This window comes from Cylas formicarius, unplaced genomic scaffold (assembly GCF_029955315.1).
Source record: "Cylas formicarius isolate icCylForm1 unplaced genomic scaffold, icCylForm1.1 PGA_scaffold_3__17_contigs__length_32017465, whole genome shotgun sequence".
Classification (NCBI taxonomy): Eukaryota; Metazoa; Arthropoda; class Insecta; order Coleoptera; family Brentidae; genus Cylas; species Cylas formicarius.
This window is the reverse complement of record NW_026844326.1, coordinates 24,846,361-24,862,597: the sequence shown is the minus strand read 5'-3', so window position 1 is coordinate 24,862,597 and position 16,237 is coordinate 24,846,361. Positions and strand designations below refer to the sequence as shown.

General features: G+C 35.8%; 1 protein-coding gene across 5 annotated transcripts in view; it reads right to left on the bottom strand.

Moving 5' to 3' along the window:
* LOC132700184 (voltage-dependent T-type calcium channel subunit alpha-1G-like) overlaps positions 1 to 12,355 on the bottom strand; it is a 59,643-nt gene extending 47,288 nt beyond the window's left edge. For all 5 annotated transcript variants that reach the window (XM_060667354.1, XM_060667353.1, XM_060667356.1 and 2 more), the window contains exons 1-2: positions 12,168 to 12,355; positions 7,990 to 8,224 (exon numbers count right to left, since the gene is read on the bottom strand). In XM_060667354.1, coding sequence (XP_060523337.1) covers positions 7,990 to 8,224; positions 12,168 to 12,263 — 331 coding nt within the window. In that variant the 5' untranslated portion in view covers positions 12,264 to 12,355. The remainder of the gene's footprint in view (positions 1 to 7,989; positions 8,225 to 12,167) is intronic.
* Between the last annotated feature and the right edge of the window lie 3,882 nt (positions 12,356 to 16,237).

Genomic DNA, 16,237 nt, shown 5'->3' with positions numbered 1-16,237 from the left:
TTTATAATTTTTTTCTTTCTCTTCCGAATTTAGAAATAAATGTCTAATGTATATTGCCCAATGTATGCCCTACTAAGATTTTATTTATCATCATACTTTAAGTAATTTCCTGAATAAAAGAGAATATGTGTAACAAATATGACTTTTTTTTTCAAATAAAAACTAGTCATTTTTATTAACTTATCTTAATTAGTATTAAATATTGTAATAACTTTTGACTAATAAAATCATTGAATTTATTCTCAGCGAACTGAAACTAGTTCCAGGTGGATAAGAAAGTGACTACATGGTTTTTTTGTTTGTTTGTTGGTTGAAAGCGGTGTTTAAATTTTAACAAACGAACGGAAGGCATCCCGCAATAATTTGTGTTAGGTGAATCTAATTAGAAATCAATATTAAGCGTACCACCAATCAAGTTATTTTAATTTTGTAAGACTTCTGCTTGTGTATTCTGGCTCCTGTGGTTACGGACAACGCCATTTGTCAAAATTAATTAGAGTGCTAAACGTCGCACTTTAGACGCAATGTACAAATAACTTAAAAATCATTATTTAGTTATATGTTGCCACTTTTTACTTTTATTTGTCTATAGTTAAACAAAATTCTAATTAACGAGGGGCGCTAGAAAACTACGACAAAATCAAAAATCAAAATACGTTATGATTGCACATATATCACCGAATCCTAAAAGATTTCAAAGATTTCAGAAAGCTGGCACATCACATTTCCATATATGCGACGTGGAAGGGTAAGGTTTAGGTTTATTTGTTTAATTCTGAAATAGAATGATTTTAATACATTTTCATTTTCGTGAGAAAATTATAGCTATGTTATTTTTATTTTATTAACTACTTACTGACATGCTATTTAAATAATATTTTGCTTATTTTAATTACCTGTCTCTAAATAACATTGTCAATGCCGAAATAACATGGGCATAATTCACGAAACTTGTTTTGGCCTTCGAATTTATAACAAACTTTGTGGAGCGCGCCGCATTTCTGCGTCGTCGTCTTGACAAAATGGCGGCGGATTTATCGTAATGCAGTCGCGAATCCAGCCGGCGCGGATGTAAAAGTTTTACGACTGTGAAAAATTAGTTCGCAATGGGCAGAAAAAGTGACCTGGTCAGCAGAACTTCTCCGATAGTTTACCCATAGAGTTTGTAGGTGTACGGATCGTAAAATTTTGTCCATTTTGAAATGAAAGTTTTAAACTGAAACATAGACACATACATTTTGTAATAAATTAATGTTAAAATTGTAATAATTTCATGGATTCGCATTTAAAAGAAATACCAACCTAGGAATTGCCCTGTCTGCAATGTAACCAGGATAAATTTATCAAGATTTTAGGAAAAAAAACACACTCGGTAGTTTCATTTGATATTAGTCTATTACTTTTATAAAAAAAATAAAAAAACTAAAACACAAGAGCCTTGTATTAATTTTGTATTTGTAATAACTTAGTGTAAACATTGTAACTTCATAAAATGTAACCAGAATACATTACATGAAGTTACAACCGGTATTTTCACTGGATATGAGAATATTATTTTTATACATTTTCTTTATTACAAAGTGTAACTTAATGAATCACACCATGAATTTCCATTTGAAAAGAATGCAACTTCAAATTTGCTCCATATACTATTAAAAATAAATAAATATTGCCTTTATTAAATCTTATCAAACATTATTATTCAAAAAATAATAGATAAGTAGGTGGTGAGATTTAGTACAATACTATTCTATCTAGCCACCAATATGTATGTATGTTAGATATAACATACTAAGACACGTAAGAACAAAACCAGATAGCAGAGCACAGCACGTCAAGTGAGAACAAAAAATGACAATTCAAACCAATGCAAGGCACAGCTTCTAACTAAGTAAAAAAATCATACACTATTTGTACTCTAGCTGTAATCGGGCTATTTAATCTGGTCAGGTAGAGAGTTATAAATTATTACTACATTGTAGGTAAATGAACACTGAAAACTAAGACTAAAGACTTTTATTCTCTGTAATGGAGGCCCCCAGAGATAAGATGATGAGGTGAGTTCATTACGCAGTCTTAATCTGACATCTCTACTGAGGTAGTCATGGTGCATATATAGCAACTTTTATTTAAAATAACATTATTGCAACAGCACCACCACATGGTTTCGGTGTCTTAAGCTGGTATCAGACAGAACCACTATTTTTTTGCGCATTCAGTGATCTGCAAAATCACATTACTCAACATAATATTTAAATTAAGAAGATACGATCCTTGCCAAATATCATAGCTGCGTTTTATGTGTATTTAAAATTAGGAATCCAATAGCCTAAAGGAGCAATAGAGTTTTGTACATCTTCAGCATATTGATGTGAACTCATCTTATTTATACAATTATCCAAGTCCTCAGTATATAGGAGGTGTGTTCAAAAACTTAGGTGGCTTTTGTAATTCGCGTTGAAGAAGTGAAATAAATGATGCTGAAAAATCATGGAATTACTATTAGAGAAGTGGCTGAAGATGTCTATTGCCGCGTGTCGTGCAATTTTTTTTAAGGTTTGGGTATGAAACGTGTAGCTGCAAAATTTGCTCCGAAACTGCTCAATTTTGAACAGCCGCGACTTGTTCCTATTTCCAAAACTCAAGAAACCCATGAAAGGAAAGAGGTTTGGAACGATTGAGGAGTTAAGAAAACATCACTGAAGTGCTTAAGGATTGGAAAAAATGTTGGCACAAGTGTATTATATCTGCGGGATTGCGTTGAAGGGGACAACATTCATTTTGATGAATACATAAATACTTTTTGATAAAACTTAAAAGTCGCCTAACTCTTTTTATGATAAAGATAATGTGAGCACTTACGAGGGCAGCGCCAAAATTTGCCGGCCTGAATATGAAAGAAACAAAGTAGAGTAACAATATTTTATTATTTTTCAATATAATCCCCCTTAACTTCAATACACTTATTACATCTCTTTATTAACAACTCAATCCCTTTAAAAAAATATTCTTTTGGTTTGTCTGCAAGATGAGCTAAAACAGTCTCTTTTAACTCAACTTCGTCGTTAAACCGCCGTCCACGTAAGTCCTTTTTCAAATATCCAAACAAATAATAGTCGCTGGGGACCATATCTGGACCATAGGGAGGATGATCTATCTGTTGGAATCCGCACTCTAAAATGGCAGCTTGTGCAATACCAGCAGTTTGGACAGGTGAATTATCGTACAAAAGACGCACGCTTCTGGTCAGTTTTCCTCGACGTTTTACACGTATGCAGTCTCGCAATTTATGTAATAATGTTGCGTAATATTTACCATTGACAGTTGTATTACTTTCTTTAAAATATATGAAAATAATTCCTTCACAATCCCAAAAGATCGTGGCCATCACCTGTTTTTGTTGACTGGCAGACTCTGAATGTTCTTGGAGGTGCTTCACCCTTACGACGCCACTCCATTGATTCTTTTTTCGATAGAGGGTCATAATAGAGAACCATAGTTTCATCTCCCGTCACAATAGTTTCTATCACAGGCTTCGGTTCCGACCCACAGAGTTCCAAAAAAGACCGCGCACACTCGACACGGCGTTGTTTTTGAATAGCCGAAAGGTTTTTAGGAACCCATCTTGCACTAGCCTTATGTATACCTAAATGATCATGCAAGATTCGACGAACACTTGTATCAGAAAGCTTAGTAATTTCTGAGATTTCCTTGACCTTTAAACGTCGATCACTCAATACCACCTCTTCCACAATCGCAACAATATCTTCCGTTATGACCTCCACTGGTCGACCAGTTCTTGAATCATCTTCAAGGGACTCCTGTCCCATTCGAAAACGTTTTGCCCATTCTTTCACTACAGAATACGAAGGAGAACTTTGGCCGTACACACCATCCAGCCTTTCTTTAATAATTTTAGGTGCTAAACCTTCTTTTGTCAAAAAAATTATGACTGCTCTATATTCAATTTGCGTTATTTACGACATTTTTTGGGACACGTCTTGTTTAAAATGCTGTCAATAAAAAACTATTTGACGCATTTCATTTTTTTTTTCGTAGCCTACTAAGATATATATTTAAAAGAAGACAAAGTCTTGTGATACTGGAGCTGCATCTATGTCAGGTCGGGAAATTTTGGCGCTAACCTCGTATATGCGGAACAACATAAGTTATTATCTTAAGGGCTGGTGAATTAATGAAAAGACAGTTCACATATTAAATCATAAATTTTGTTAGAACTATATTACTGAATGGTATATTCATCCACTTTTAAGAGAAGCACATTGTTGATAAAAGTCTCACTAAATTCACTGCAGCCGCCAGCACTGGATCACAAGCTGATTGTGTTTGTTAAAAAGCGTCAAGATTGAATTATTGGAAAAATTGACCATTTGGTCGACGAGTCCATGGAGTAAATATTGTTCCAGAGAATGCTATACAAGTCACGAAGGTTGGATTTTTTGCACTTTAATATCACCCACCCATGATGGGTTATGTCCATAGAAGTAACTAGATTGCATAGAAAATGAACATCGGTTGTTGATGTTATAAGAATCCACTAGAAAATCAGTGTTATCGTATATCAAATAGTCACGGTCGGGAATAAGTTCAACTAAAGTACTCTAGAAATAAGGTCAATATCAGGTAGCTTGTATAAGCTACCTAGACACAAAGTTTTCCCCTGTATTCTAACTAGTGAAAAACTTTGTTCAAACATTGTTATAATGCACCTATATTTATACTATTTTTTATTGAACTGAGGTCGCTTTTACTTGATGAAAATCCATTTATCAAAATAAATAAGAACTAAAAGTTCAGATTTTCACGAAATTATATATTTTTACATGTAAAAAACTATTTTTTATGTAAAACTACCTCGAGGAGGGGCAATGCTGTAACAAGGTATATTAACCTAATTATCAGGTAATAGATCTTTCAGGCGATCAGATTCAAAGATTCTCGTTAATCACATGTTCAGAACACAGATGTTAAAACCAGATCAAAGTGAACGCCATTGCAATGACTGAAATTTACAAACCTAATATTACGTTCTGTCTAAAGTCCGTTCGTGACCCCACATTGGTAGGGAGCAAAGAAACTCCTTTAAATGTTTACGCGGCGCACACTCTAATTCGAGGCTCTACGAACCAGCGGAATAAAAAGTAATTACAGTCAGCCGAAACTAGACGGGTGGCATTTGCAGCGTTTTCGATCAGCGACCGCCACCGACTCGGGCGAAGAATTTTAAGTCCACGGATAATTACAATTACAGATAATTGCGAGATTTTCTTTTTATCTACAAAGAGTCTTAAAATCACTGCACCCCACTGTAGGACAGGGCGCTGCATTAAAATGTTTCTATCTATAAGTTCATTTAAATCTATTTTTAATTTAATTTATTATTAAGCTAATCGGTAATTTTACACTTTAAAATCCAATTGTACACTAAAATGGACGTACTAGTGCTGCCATCTATGCAAAAACTGGACTAAGATATACGCTACCGTCCACATTCTACGAACACCTGTGCGAAGTAAATATGAGTGTATTTATGATTTTGTGGTAAAAATAAAGAAAAACTTTTAACAAGTGGTGGGATCTTTAGGCTCGCTGCCTATGTACCATTCATGTTATTTATTACCTGTTTGCATGTGCTACAACTGAAAAAATATCGTGTACAGTTAAATGGACATTGCTCCTTGATGCATGTTTTGTACAACTTTAAATTAATGTTTTTTTTTTTATTTTAAGCAATTTTTGGTGACAAAAAGTAACTTAGTTTCGGAGAAGATGATGAAATAATATTGGCTTGTTTGGAAGATTCTGACATTGTGAGAGCCGAAGACGATGGCGACGATTTTGAATGTGATATCGCTGAGAATCTTGTCAACAGCAATGAAAATTCAGAGGAATTATCCTTTGAAGAAAATAATGTGGTTGAAGATGACGTTGAAATGGAAGTCGATGAAAACGCTGACCGGGATCTTTTAGATAATTCATCTGATTCAGACTGTTCTGAGGTGTCGCTGGAGGTGGAAAAAAACGGATAGGTTTCAAGTTTACGCAAAGCAAATTAAAATGTATTGGGCTGCCCTTACCAGGGGAAAAATTATGGAAAGTAAGACCACTCATAATCGAAGATTTGGAAATAGATGAAAACACAACCGTAAAAGCAACAGACAAATTTAAATACTTAGGGTGTATAATAACAAAAGATGGATCAACAGAAGAAGAAATCAAATCTAGACTAGGTCAGGGTAGAACATGTATAAAACAACTGAACTCCATTATATGGAACAAGAAATTAACAAAGAAAACAAAAACAACAATATTTAAGACAATAGTAGAAAGTATAATTACATACGGAGCAGAAACCTGGCTATTGAACAAAAAGAGCAGATCTAAAGCAACCGCCGTAGAAATGGAATATTGGAGAAGGTGTTGCCAACGAACACGCATGGATAGAATACGTAACGCAGAAATCAAGAGGCAAATGAATGTAGAAAAAGACTTATTAACTACAATAGCAGAAAAACAGCTTAAATGGTATGGTCATGTCAGACGATAGACGGTGGATAAAGAAAATCACAGAGTGGAGCCCTATGGGACGTAGAAAGAGAGGAAGACGCAGAAGATCGTGGAGGGATGAAATAGATGAAGCCATGGAGGAAAGGGGGTTGGAAGACGGAGATTGGAATGACAAAGATGAATGGAGAGTCTGGTTGAGAGAGGGAAAACGGCCCGAGCTGTAACAAACCCCATATATATATATATATAAGACCACTCATCAACAAAATAAAAGATTGTTCAAAGAAACTTCCACAGGCTACTGTAGTCCTTTTTACATATCTTCTGGATTCCTCCTGCGTCGGTTTTTGTTGAGTCGGACTGTTGGCTTCTGTCCGTCTGTCTGTTGACAGTTTCAATCAAGCTCTGAAGAAGCCAAAAGGATGATTTGCGAAACGGTAGCAAGTTCGGCTTTATAAAAACCGACGCAGGGGGAATTCAGAAGGTTTGTAAAAAAAAAGATTTCTGTTTATCCTTAGAAAGTCATCCCATAGCAGCTATAGATGAGCAATTGATTCCTGTTACGGGTGTGTGTAAAGTTAAGCAGTTTGTCAGAAGCAAACCCAACCTAAAAAATTTTGTTTGTGCGACACCAGAAGGATTAGTCTTCAATTTTGAATTTTACCAAGGAAAAGGAATATTACTTCAACGCTTGTAACGTAGACTTGGGAGTAGCACCTAGTGCTGCAATCCGTTTGTCCAATTCTCTGGGAGCAGGTTCTCATGTGTTTAGTGATGGCATTTTTACAACAATTCCGCTTTTAGAGTATCTTTTGAGAGAAAAAAAGTGCACAGGAACACATTTGACAGCGGAGAAAGTAATAAAGAAGTTTTCTGGAGGTTTTACAGAACAAACAGTTAGGAATGATGGTCATATCAACGTCGTTCAATGGTTTGATCAAAAACCAGTTTTAATATCTTCCATTCCACAGCATTAGAAGCGCAACCTGTAGATAGCTATAAACGATGGTGTAAAAAAAAGTTCTGAGTACATTCAAGTTACTTACAACGACTGCGTGGGAGGCATTGACCTCATAGGACAGGATGATAAGCTACTACAGGATGTCTGCTGGACTAAAAAATGGACTGTAAAAACCATTTTTCGTTCCCATTTATGATTTAGCAATAGCTAACTCGTGAGTTTTCTATAGTCAAGACCGGAAAAATTTAGGCAACATGCAAAAGGATATTTTCAATTTTCTTTAATTTAAACTGGAAATTGCAGACTATAAAAAGATAGCCCAAGTTCTGACGCCGAAACTCTCAGCTTCGCAAGATTAAAAACAAGAAACAATCTGGCGAGGTATGATACACCAGGATCGAGTTCAACTCTCTCTGACTGCCCTTGAATCACTGGCATAGTTTTTTTTCAGTAGAGCCTTCTTTCTTCGTTAGGCGACAATTTACATGAAAAATACTTACTTGGAATCCTGTTGATCGCCCGTAGTGGCCTCAGTACCCTGATGGTCCTAACAGCCGACAGGTTGATATTGTTGAAGTTGGGCAGACCGTATTCAACCGCACCTGCGACCACTATGAACAGGTCCAGCCTGTTCCAGGAGTCGGCCAGATACGAGCCTTTGCCGTAAACACCCATCGCGATCATTTTAATGGTCATCTCCAGCGAGAAGAAAGCGAAAATGAACTCGTCGAACCTCTGGAAACGACGCGCGAGTATCTGGATTAGTAACTTCATTGCTCGCGATCGTTGCGTCAAATTTATAACCTCTCGTGTACGAGGGCTGCCTTTTATATTTCAAGATCTTTTTAAACTAACGCCATCTGGCGACTAACGATTTTATAGGAAAGTTTGACATTTTGAGGTTAGGTTTGCTCAGTTAGGTTTTGGCGAAAGAGTATTGTTTGTGTTTTTTGTGATATATTAAAAAAATTGGATCGGTGAAAAATGGAACTTAATCGGGAGCATTTTCGTGCCATAATTTTTTACAAATTTAGACGGACTAACTCAACAACAATGCGTCGATGAACTTAATTCGACTTTTGGAGCTGAAGCACCATCTAGGACTACTATTTATCATTGGTTTTCGGACTTCAGTCGTGGTCGTAGTTTTCTTAAGCATGAATTTCGTGAAGGTCGTCCAAAATAGGTGGTTGTCCAAGAAAACATTGATGCAGTGCGGAAACTGATTTTGCAGGATCGTCATGTGACTTACCATGAGATTGATGTATCTTCGGGCATTAGTGGCATCAGCATACATATAATTTTCCATGAACTAAATGCTAAAAAAATTTGTTCGCGTTGCGTTCCACACAATTTGACAACAGCTCAAAAAAAGGCTTCTGTTGATTGGTCGAAGGAAATGCTAAAAACATACGATCGCGGTGCTTCCAAACACGTCTATGAATCATGGCTCTATGCATATGAACCTGAAAGTAAGCAGCAGTCGACGGCGTGGGTCTTTCAGGATAACCGGCTACGTTGCAACTGTTTCTTTGGCGAAAGATAAAATAGTCAATTCTGAATAGTACACAACCATTTGTTTGCCGAAAGTCTTCGAAAAAATTAGAAAAACCGACCGCCGAAGACGAATCACTCTCCACGACGACAATGCTAGCTCTCACCGATCAATACAAACAAATAACTTTTTGAGCATTAAAAACGTTAATTTGATAAGCTCTCCAAAATACAGTCCAGATTTAACACCTAATGACTTCTTTTGATAGATAGATAGATAGATTTATTTAGCCATTTTTTACATAAAAAGTCTTTACAGCAAATGGCGCGTCAGTAGTACAAAAGAAAAAAGAAAGATAAACGCTGACAACTTGTGGTTGTGGATAAATAAATCGTATAAACAATAGAAAAATTCCATGCGTGAAAGCAATATGACAAAATATACAATAGACATACACTACAAAAGTACAATACATAAATTATAAAGTGTAAAAACGATGGAATCTAAAACTTAACAGAAATCGTAAATATCGATAGGTAGATAATAAAACATATGTTGATCTAAAATTCGTATTTGGCCGAAATGGTGTATTCTGTAATTGAGTAAAAAACATGTCCCAGAAGAATTTCTCTGGAGAATTTAAACTGTGACAAGTCTCTGATATGTTGAGGAAGAACATTGTACAAGTCGGTGCGAGGCTTATTCCTTGCCGAGGTCGTCATTCTGGAATAGTATGGTACGATGATATGTCTTTCAAAAGCATGTATACTTTTATGGACGTGGGTCAGCGCAAGGTAAATGAACAGACTAAGAAGTGTCATGATTTATAGCCTCTTGAAGATATTGCGACAATGTGCCAGAGGTGTTGATCCGTGAATTGTCCGTATAGCTTTCTTTTTGCCCATACATTAAGAATAAATTACGTGGGCAACGATTTTTGACACCAGAAGAAGCGATTGGTGCGTTTAAAAAGCATGTTTTGGAGGTGCCCGACTCGATGTGGGAAAAGTGCTTTAACGGTGAATATTTTGAGCAACAATAAAGACATATTTGTTGGTAGCTTATAGTTTTTTATTACAAATTTCGAAACATAAAAGGTAGCCCTTGTAAATGTAAAGAAAACGCTTGTCGTATTACGTTAGTAACATAAACCGCGGAGCCGATTTCGCTTTGTTTTCTTTCCTTCTTATCGGCCGACTGCGACGTCTCTAAATGGTTTATGTTTCAGACTGACGTTTAAGACTTAAATTTTATATATCGAGTACATAAATAATCGCCGCTATATAACAACTTTTTTCGACGTTTACTTTGAATAAATTGCTAATGAAAATGAAACTATAAAAGTGCCTTCCTGGAGCTTATCGTCATGGCAAAAGAATTACGAAGAATGGAACAAAATATGTTACGAAGAGGAAATCTACTCCGAGATTGCTTTTGAGAGAAGAAAGAAATTTGATTCGAAATGTTTGAATATTTTGGGAGTTTCATATGAGAAAATATCACCTGAAAACCAAGGCAATAAAAAGGCTGTAGTGTAGTTTAATGTGTAGATTTAATGTTAGATCCTTATTTGTATACAAGGTGTGCCAATAAAGCATACCATATAAGTGTTATTATTATTATTATTATTTTTTAATTTTTGATTTCAAAAATATATAAATAGAGTATGGTTTACATTAACGCAATGTCTTTTGTTAAATTAGGTGACGGTTGAATATTATTATTGTTCAAAAGTCGATAAGAGAATAATATTTTCACTTGACAGAATATTGTGGTTATATATAAAAGACATATTATATAAAAACAAAAAAAAACAAATATGTAAACACCGATTTATTGATTAGGAATGTTGCGGTAAATGTTGAAAATGTTCATTTTCCTAAAAAACACTGCCTTCTTTTGCCTTCTGTCTAAAGCTTTAAATATCCAGTCAGGATGCAAATCTTTAATATAATTTATTTCGCTTCTAATTGGTTCTTTAATAAGTTTTGTTTTTTAAATATCCGTCCTCCCAACCAAAATTATCTGGAATATGAAAATCCTGGCTATAGGCTGGCCAAAATATTGTGCCGCATCGCTGAACCCACGTTATGTATGTACCTTTTTTAAATATTCTATATGACAAAGGGCGCCATTCTGTTGCCATATATTTTCCATTGGTGACGGTTTCTAAAAACCTTCCTTTCTTTCTTTCCTCAAAACCCTGAAATAGAGTTATAGTCGAGTTAGAAAAAATAAGGTTCGATGTCCAAAATATTGAACTTTGAAATATTTTTCCGGATTTTCTACTGGCTAGTATTTCTATCTATTGAGCATCCATGCTATGGAGAATCTCGATTCGGCAGTCTAGTCTGTAGTAAATTAAAAAGGGTGGAATTTAATTTATTTCGCTAAGCAAGTTGTTTAACAAACCTACCTAAGTAGTATTAAAAAGATATGTAATTCTTCATTAGGATTTATAACGAAGCTTAATTTTTCAAAGTTTTGTATGTTTAAAATGTTGTATATTGAATATTATTAAATATATATTATATTATTGAATATTACTTTGGATCGTATGGATGTATTTCCTTATATTCGCATCTGGTCCTAATGTTCTTCAAGTGAAAACATTTATTATTCTTTCATCGAATTTTTAAAATAGTAATATTTAAGATATGCCACAACTGTTATAATTAAAGAAACCACATGTTGGCTTAGCGCCATGATGCTGCGTGGCCAACTAAGTGTAGAAAATAACCATAAAATGAATTCAACATAAAAAGGCCTTTCATTTTTTGAAATAATATACCATGGTTTTTTTGCATACCTTGTATATAAATAGACATGCAATATGGAAAAAAAAATTATAACGGATCACAAAGGAGATTGATTACTTTCCGAATTTAATATTGTAAAATACCTACTGGAATCAATCTCATAATTAAATGTCGTGGCACTTGCTAGTTATAAAATTTTACGTACTTCATACTAACAAATGTAAATAGAAGAAAATTTGAAATGATATAATTGTTAAAAGCACTGCATAAGGGAGACGCGTCTCGACGAAAACAAAAGGGATTTCGCAATATCCATTAGAGGCGATTACCGAAAAGTCTCATTAACTTAAACGACACTCTTTGGCTGCTTCTACTCGACACGAACGGCAATTAAAATTTTGCACAGTCTAAAATGTCAACCAACCTGCAATATCCTGCACCTGTTGGTAACACACGGGTCCTTATCCACGCACGGTTGATACATCCCCAGGGTGATGCAGTTCAACAGGATGACCATCATCGATACCCTTTCGAACCACGTGATGTCTAGTTAAGGAAAATATTTTGTGCGGGTTGCGACAGTGAACAAAATAAACCATTTCACGATCCAAATACCGGTTGTCCAATTAAAAAACATTTTTGGTAGTTGCTTCAACACAAGACGGTATCCAGGGAATGTTTAGATAAATCCAGGTCGTTTCTTATCCTACTTTTGTAATAGTTCAAGTGCTTAATGTAGTCGTTTGTGAGACTGTTAGGTATAGCTTAGAGTGCGGTTATCCTGACATGCTCCAGAAATTAAATTTAAAATTAGATAATATTTAGCATTTTTGTTGTCAGAGTGAAAATGAAGTGAAGTTAGTTTAGCAAGTTTGGAATATTTAGTGGACACGCGAAGCAGATATGAATTTTTTGAGACAATTGCAGGAGTTTCCCTTATGTCAAATGTGCATAAATTGTATTTTTTTATACGTGGCGTGTTCAAAAAGTAAAGTGACTTTTGTAACTGATCTTCGATATTTTTTATTTGTTATGTTGGTTCACATGTCCCTTAGATATGTTCACAGTTTCAGCCACTTTACACGTTTATTGTTTTTTGCCAGACCGAAGCGTTAGAGGTGTTTTGTGTGCTTTTCTGCCGTAAAAAAAATGGAACAAAGAATTTGCCTAAATGTTCGTGTGAAAAAAGGAATACAGTGCTGCAAATCACTTGAATCAATCCACTTTGAGCAAAAAAATGTTTTTCTATTCCCGTTTGTAAAATATCTAATTACCCACCGATCTAGCGTGCGGGAAGCGTCACTTTACCACGTTAGTTCCGTTTTCCACGAATCCAAGCCACTTCGGACATTTCCGGGATTTTAACGCACGGATTTGGCAGCAATCGTGTGTCTTCGGAGATATTTCCCACGCTTTGAATTTTGACGTTTGTCAATTCTGACAGTCATGTCAGTGAATGTATTCGTGTTTTGCGAAAATGTACAAAAACTAACGGTCGTAGAAACAGTATAGTATGCAACACGTTCAGTAAACTTGTGTCAAATAAACTCGGGAGTTAAATGCGGTTTACCGCACTTGTTTGCATAATATACTATTGTAAGTGGTACAAGCTATTTCAAGATGGCCAAGGACACGTCGATGACGTACCTCGCTCTGGACGCCCCAGCACATCAGTTACTAATGAAACCGTTCAAGAAGTGAAACAAATGGAGTTGAAAAATCGTGGAATCACTAATAGAGGAGTGCAAAATTAGTTTCGAAACTACTTATTTTGAACAAAATGATCGTCGAATGAGCATTGCTCAAGAGTTGGTAAACGACTTTAATTATGATCCTGATATAGAAACCAAAGTACAGTTCAATGGAAGAACCTAGAATCTACAAGACCAAAAAAGCAAGTCAGGTCCGATCAAATGTCAGGATTTTGCTTACTGTTTTCTTTGATTGTTGTGGCGTAGTACATCGAGAGTTTTTACCACGAAGAAAATGTCGGGAATGGTGGGAAAACTATTCGTGGATTTTGCACCGGTAATGCACCAGTGTTTAATTTTTTGGACAAAAACAAAACCGGAATCATGCCTCAGCCACCATATTTACCGGATATGGTGCCCGCGATCTTTTCCAGTTCCCAAAACTTAAGAAACCCGTGAAAGGAAGGATGTTGGGAGCGATTGAAGAGATAGAGAAAAAATCGCTGGAAGAACTCAATGCTATATCAGAAAGTGCTTCGAGGATTTGGAAAAGCGTTGGTACGAGTGTATTGTATTGTATAAACAATGATATAAAATTGCCATATAAACTGTTATAAATAAACTATATAAAAATGTTGATTATTACTTAACCTAACTTTGAAGTTTTTGGGCCTTGCTTGGAATTAAATGGAGATTGCACAAAGAACTTGTTTTATGCCACGAAACGAATGCAAAAGAGACATCTCGACCGCAGGCGAAATATTAATTTATCAAATTTCTAAAGTAAATAAAAAACATATATTTCTAAGTTGATAACCAAAGAATTTAGAGTGAGTTTCGCCACTCATCTAAAATAACATCGCATTTGAAAAATATATATTAAATAGATCCGTCTATATTTTTAAGTGTCTCAAACAAAATTTGAAAAAAACAACAACATTTGCATGGTTAAACAAAATTACATTCAAGCGCGTTTTCACAAGATTATTGGAATTTTCGATTTTTTTGATTTTCTTTTTTATTCGATATAAAACGTCCTTATCTCGTGTGCGTGTCACGTGACACGCGATCTCTATTACGTCAAAAGCCCCATTCCTTATCGGCGTAATTTATCAAATTAATAACCGTGGGCGAAATTGGCTAGAAAAAACAGGTCCCCCGAAAGTTCCATAAACATTCAATTTACACGTTTACGATTGGCAATATCCTTCGCGACTATAGCTGCATCGCGCGACGGAAAAATCTGAAAGGGGCGTGTCCACACTACGGACTAATTGAGACGGTTTTTATTGCGTCACACCTGTCGGTCCAGTACACGCGATTAGGTCCATTTCCGTCGCTTAATTGCCAGTCCGGCGGTTAATTTCCCCCCAGAAATTGTTTTTTCGATATGCAACGCGTTTAATATTCGCGTAAACGACTCCCTTCCCCGCCCCCTCTCGCGTCCGGGGGGACAATTAAAACCCGGACGTCGAATAAAAATGCAAACTAGGCATTTTTATACGGCTCCGCGAAAAACATTTCCTAGCGAGACAGGGGTAGTTTAAGTAGAAACGTTTCTAGGATAATTTTCTGGTTGTATTTCGAGTAAATTAATTCAAGTAAGGGGGTCCGACCGTGAAAAAACAATAGGAAAAAATGGACCCTAGGGCTAATTAGGAGATCATCAATGTAGCAGCATTGTTCAAAACACAACCAGCACCTGAAAATCCCATTGACAATAATACTTAAAAATTGATACAAATAGCTTCGTCGACTTGCAAGACCTAATGAATCGAATTAATACATGCTGCAATGAATATGGTCTAAAGATCAACCCTAACAAAACTAAATTTATGTTACCCACGAACATCGCAACATGTACTTACGAACATGTATAAGTTCAAACATGTATCACACCAAAGAAATAAAAGTGTCAGGCCTAAAAAGTTCTATACTAACTAATGCGTGTATTTTCCACCCTTCTATAGGGTATGGAAGCAAGGATCTCTAACGTTGAGGTTTACACAAGGAAAAAGAGCGAACTTGAATACCTAGGACATCTATTGAGGGGACCCCGATATAGCTTGTTGCAACTGGTTGTGCAGGGGCAGATCCGAGGTAAACGAAGTGTTGGAAGGCGGAAAATATCCTGGCTGAGAAATTTGAAATACTGGTTCGGCTGTAGCAGCACCGAGCGGCTGTCAACGATGTCCACAGTGCCATGATGATCTTCAACCTTCCATAGAAGATGCAACTCTGAGAGGAAGCCGGTTCATAAAACTTTGGATTTAAATGCACTGCCTATAGTATCTGGAAAACTTGCGCGTTACAAAAAAAGACAGAAGCAATAAAACTATGATGAAATGAAGCGAGGCGATAACATTTGATGGTGTTTGACATGATATGTTAACGGTAAAATTTAATTTAAAATCTGATATTATATATGTAATATTTGGATGATTTGGTTTACGTCGTCCCTCACGCTTGTTAATGTTCATATGTATATAGGCGGAGATTCTCCAGCCTTAGTTACTTCCCACACTTCAATCTACAGATTTCCCTATTGTGGCAATCCTCCTCGTTCATTTCTCTCTTTCTCGTGGTATCTTGGATTCCTTCTGTTCAAGATTTGCGGAGTCTCCCTCTTTTCCTATTATTTGTCGGTGTATATACTAGGAGTCTTCTTGGTCACCTATAATAACAATAATAGTTTTGTAATGTTTATTCTTGTTGTCCTATGACCTTGTATAGCTCTTTCCTAGGTACTTACACTTTTCTCTAGCCTTCAATTACATTTCTGAGTTGTACATTTGAAAGGGGT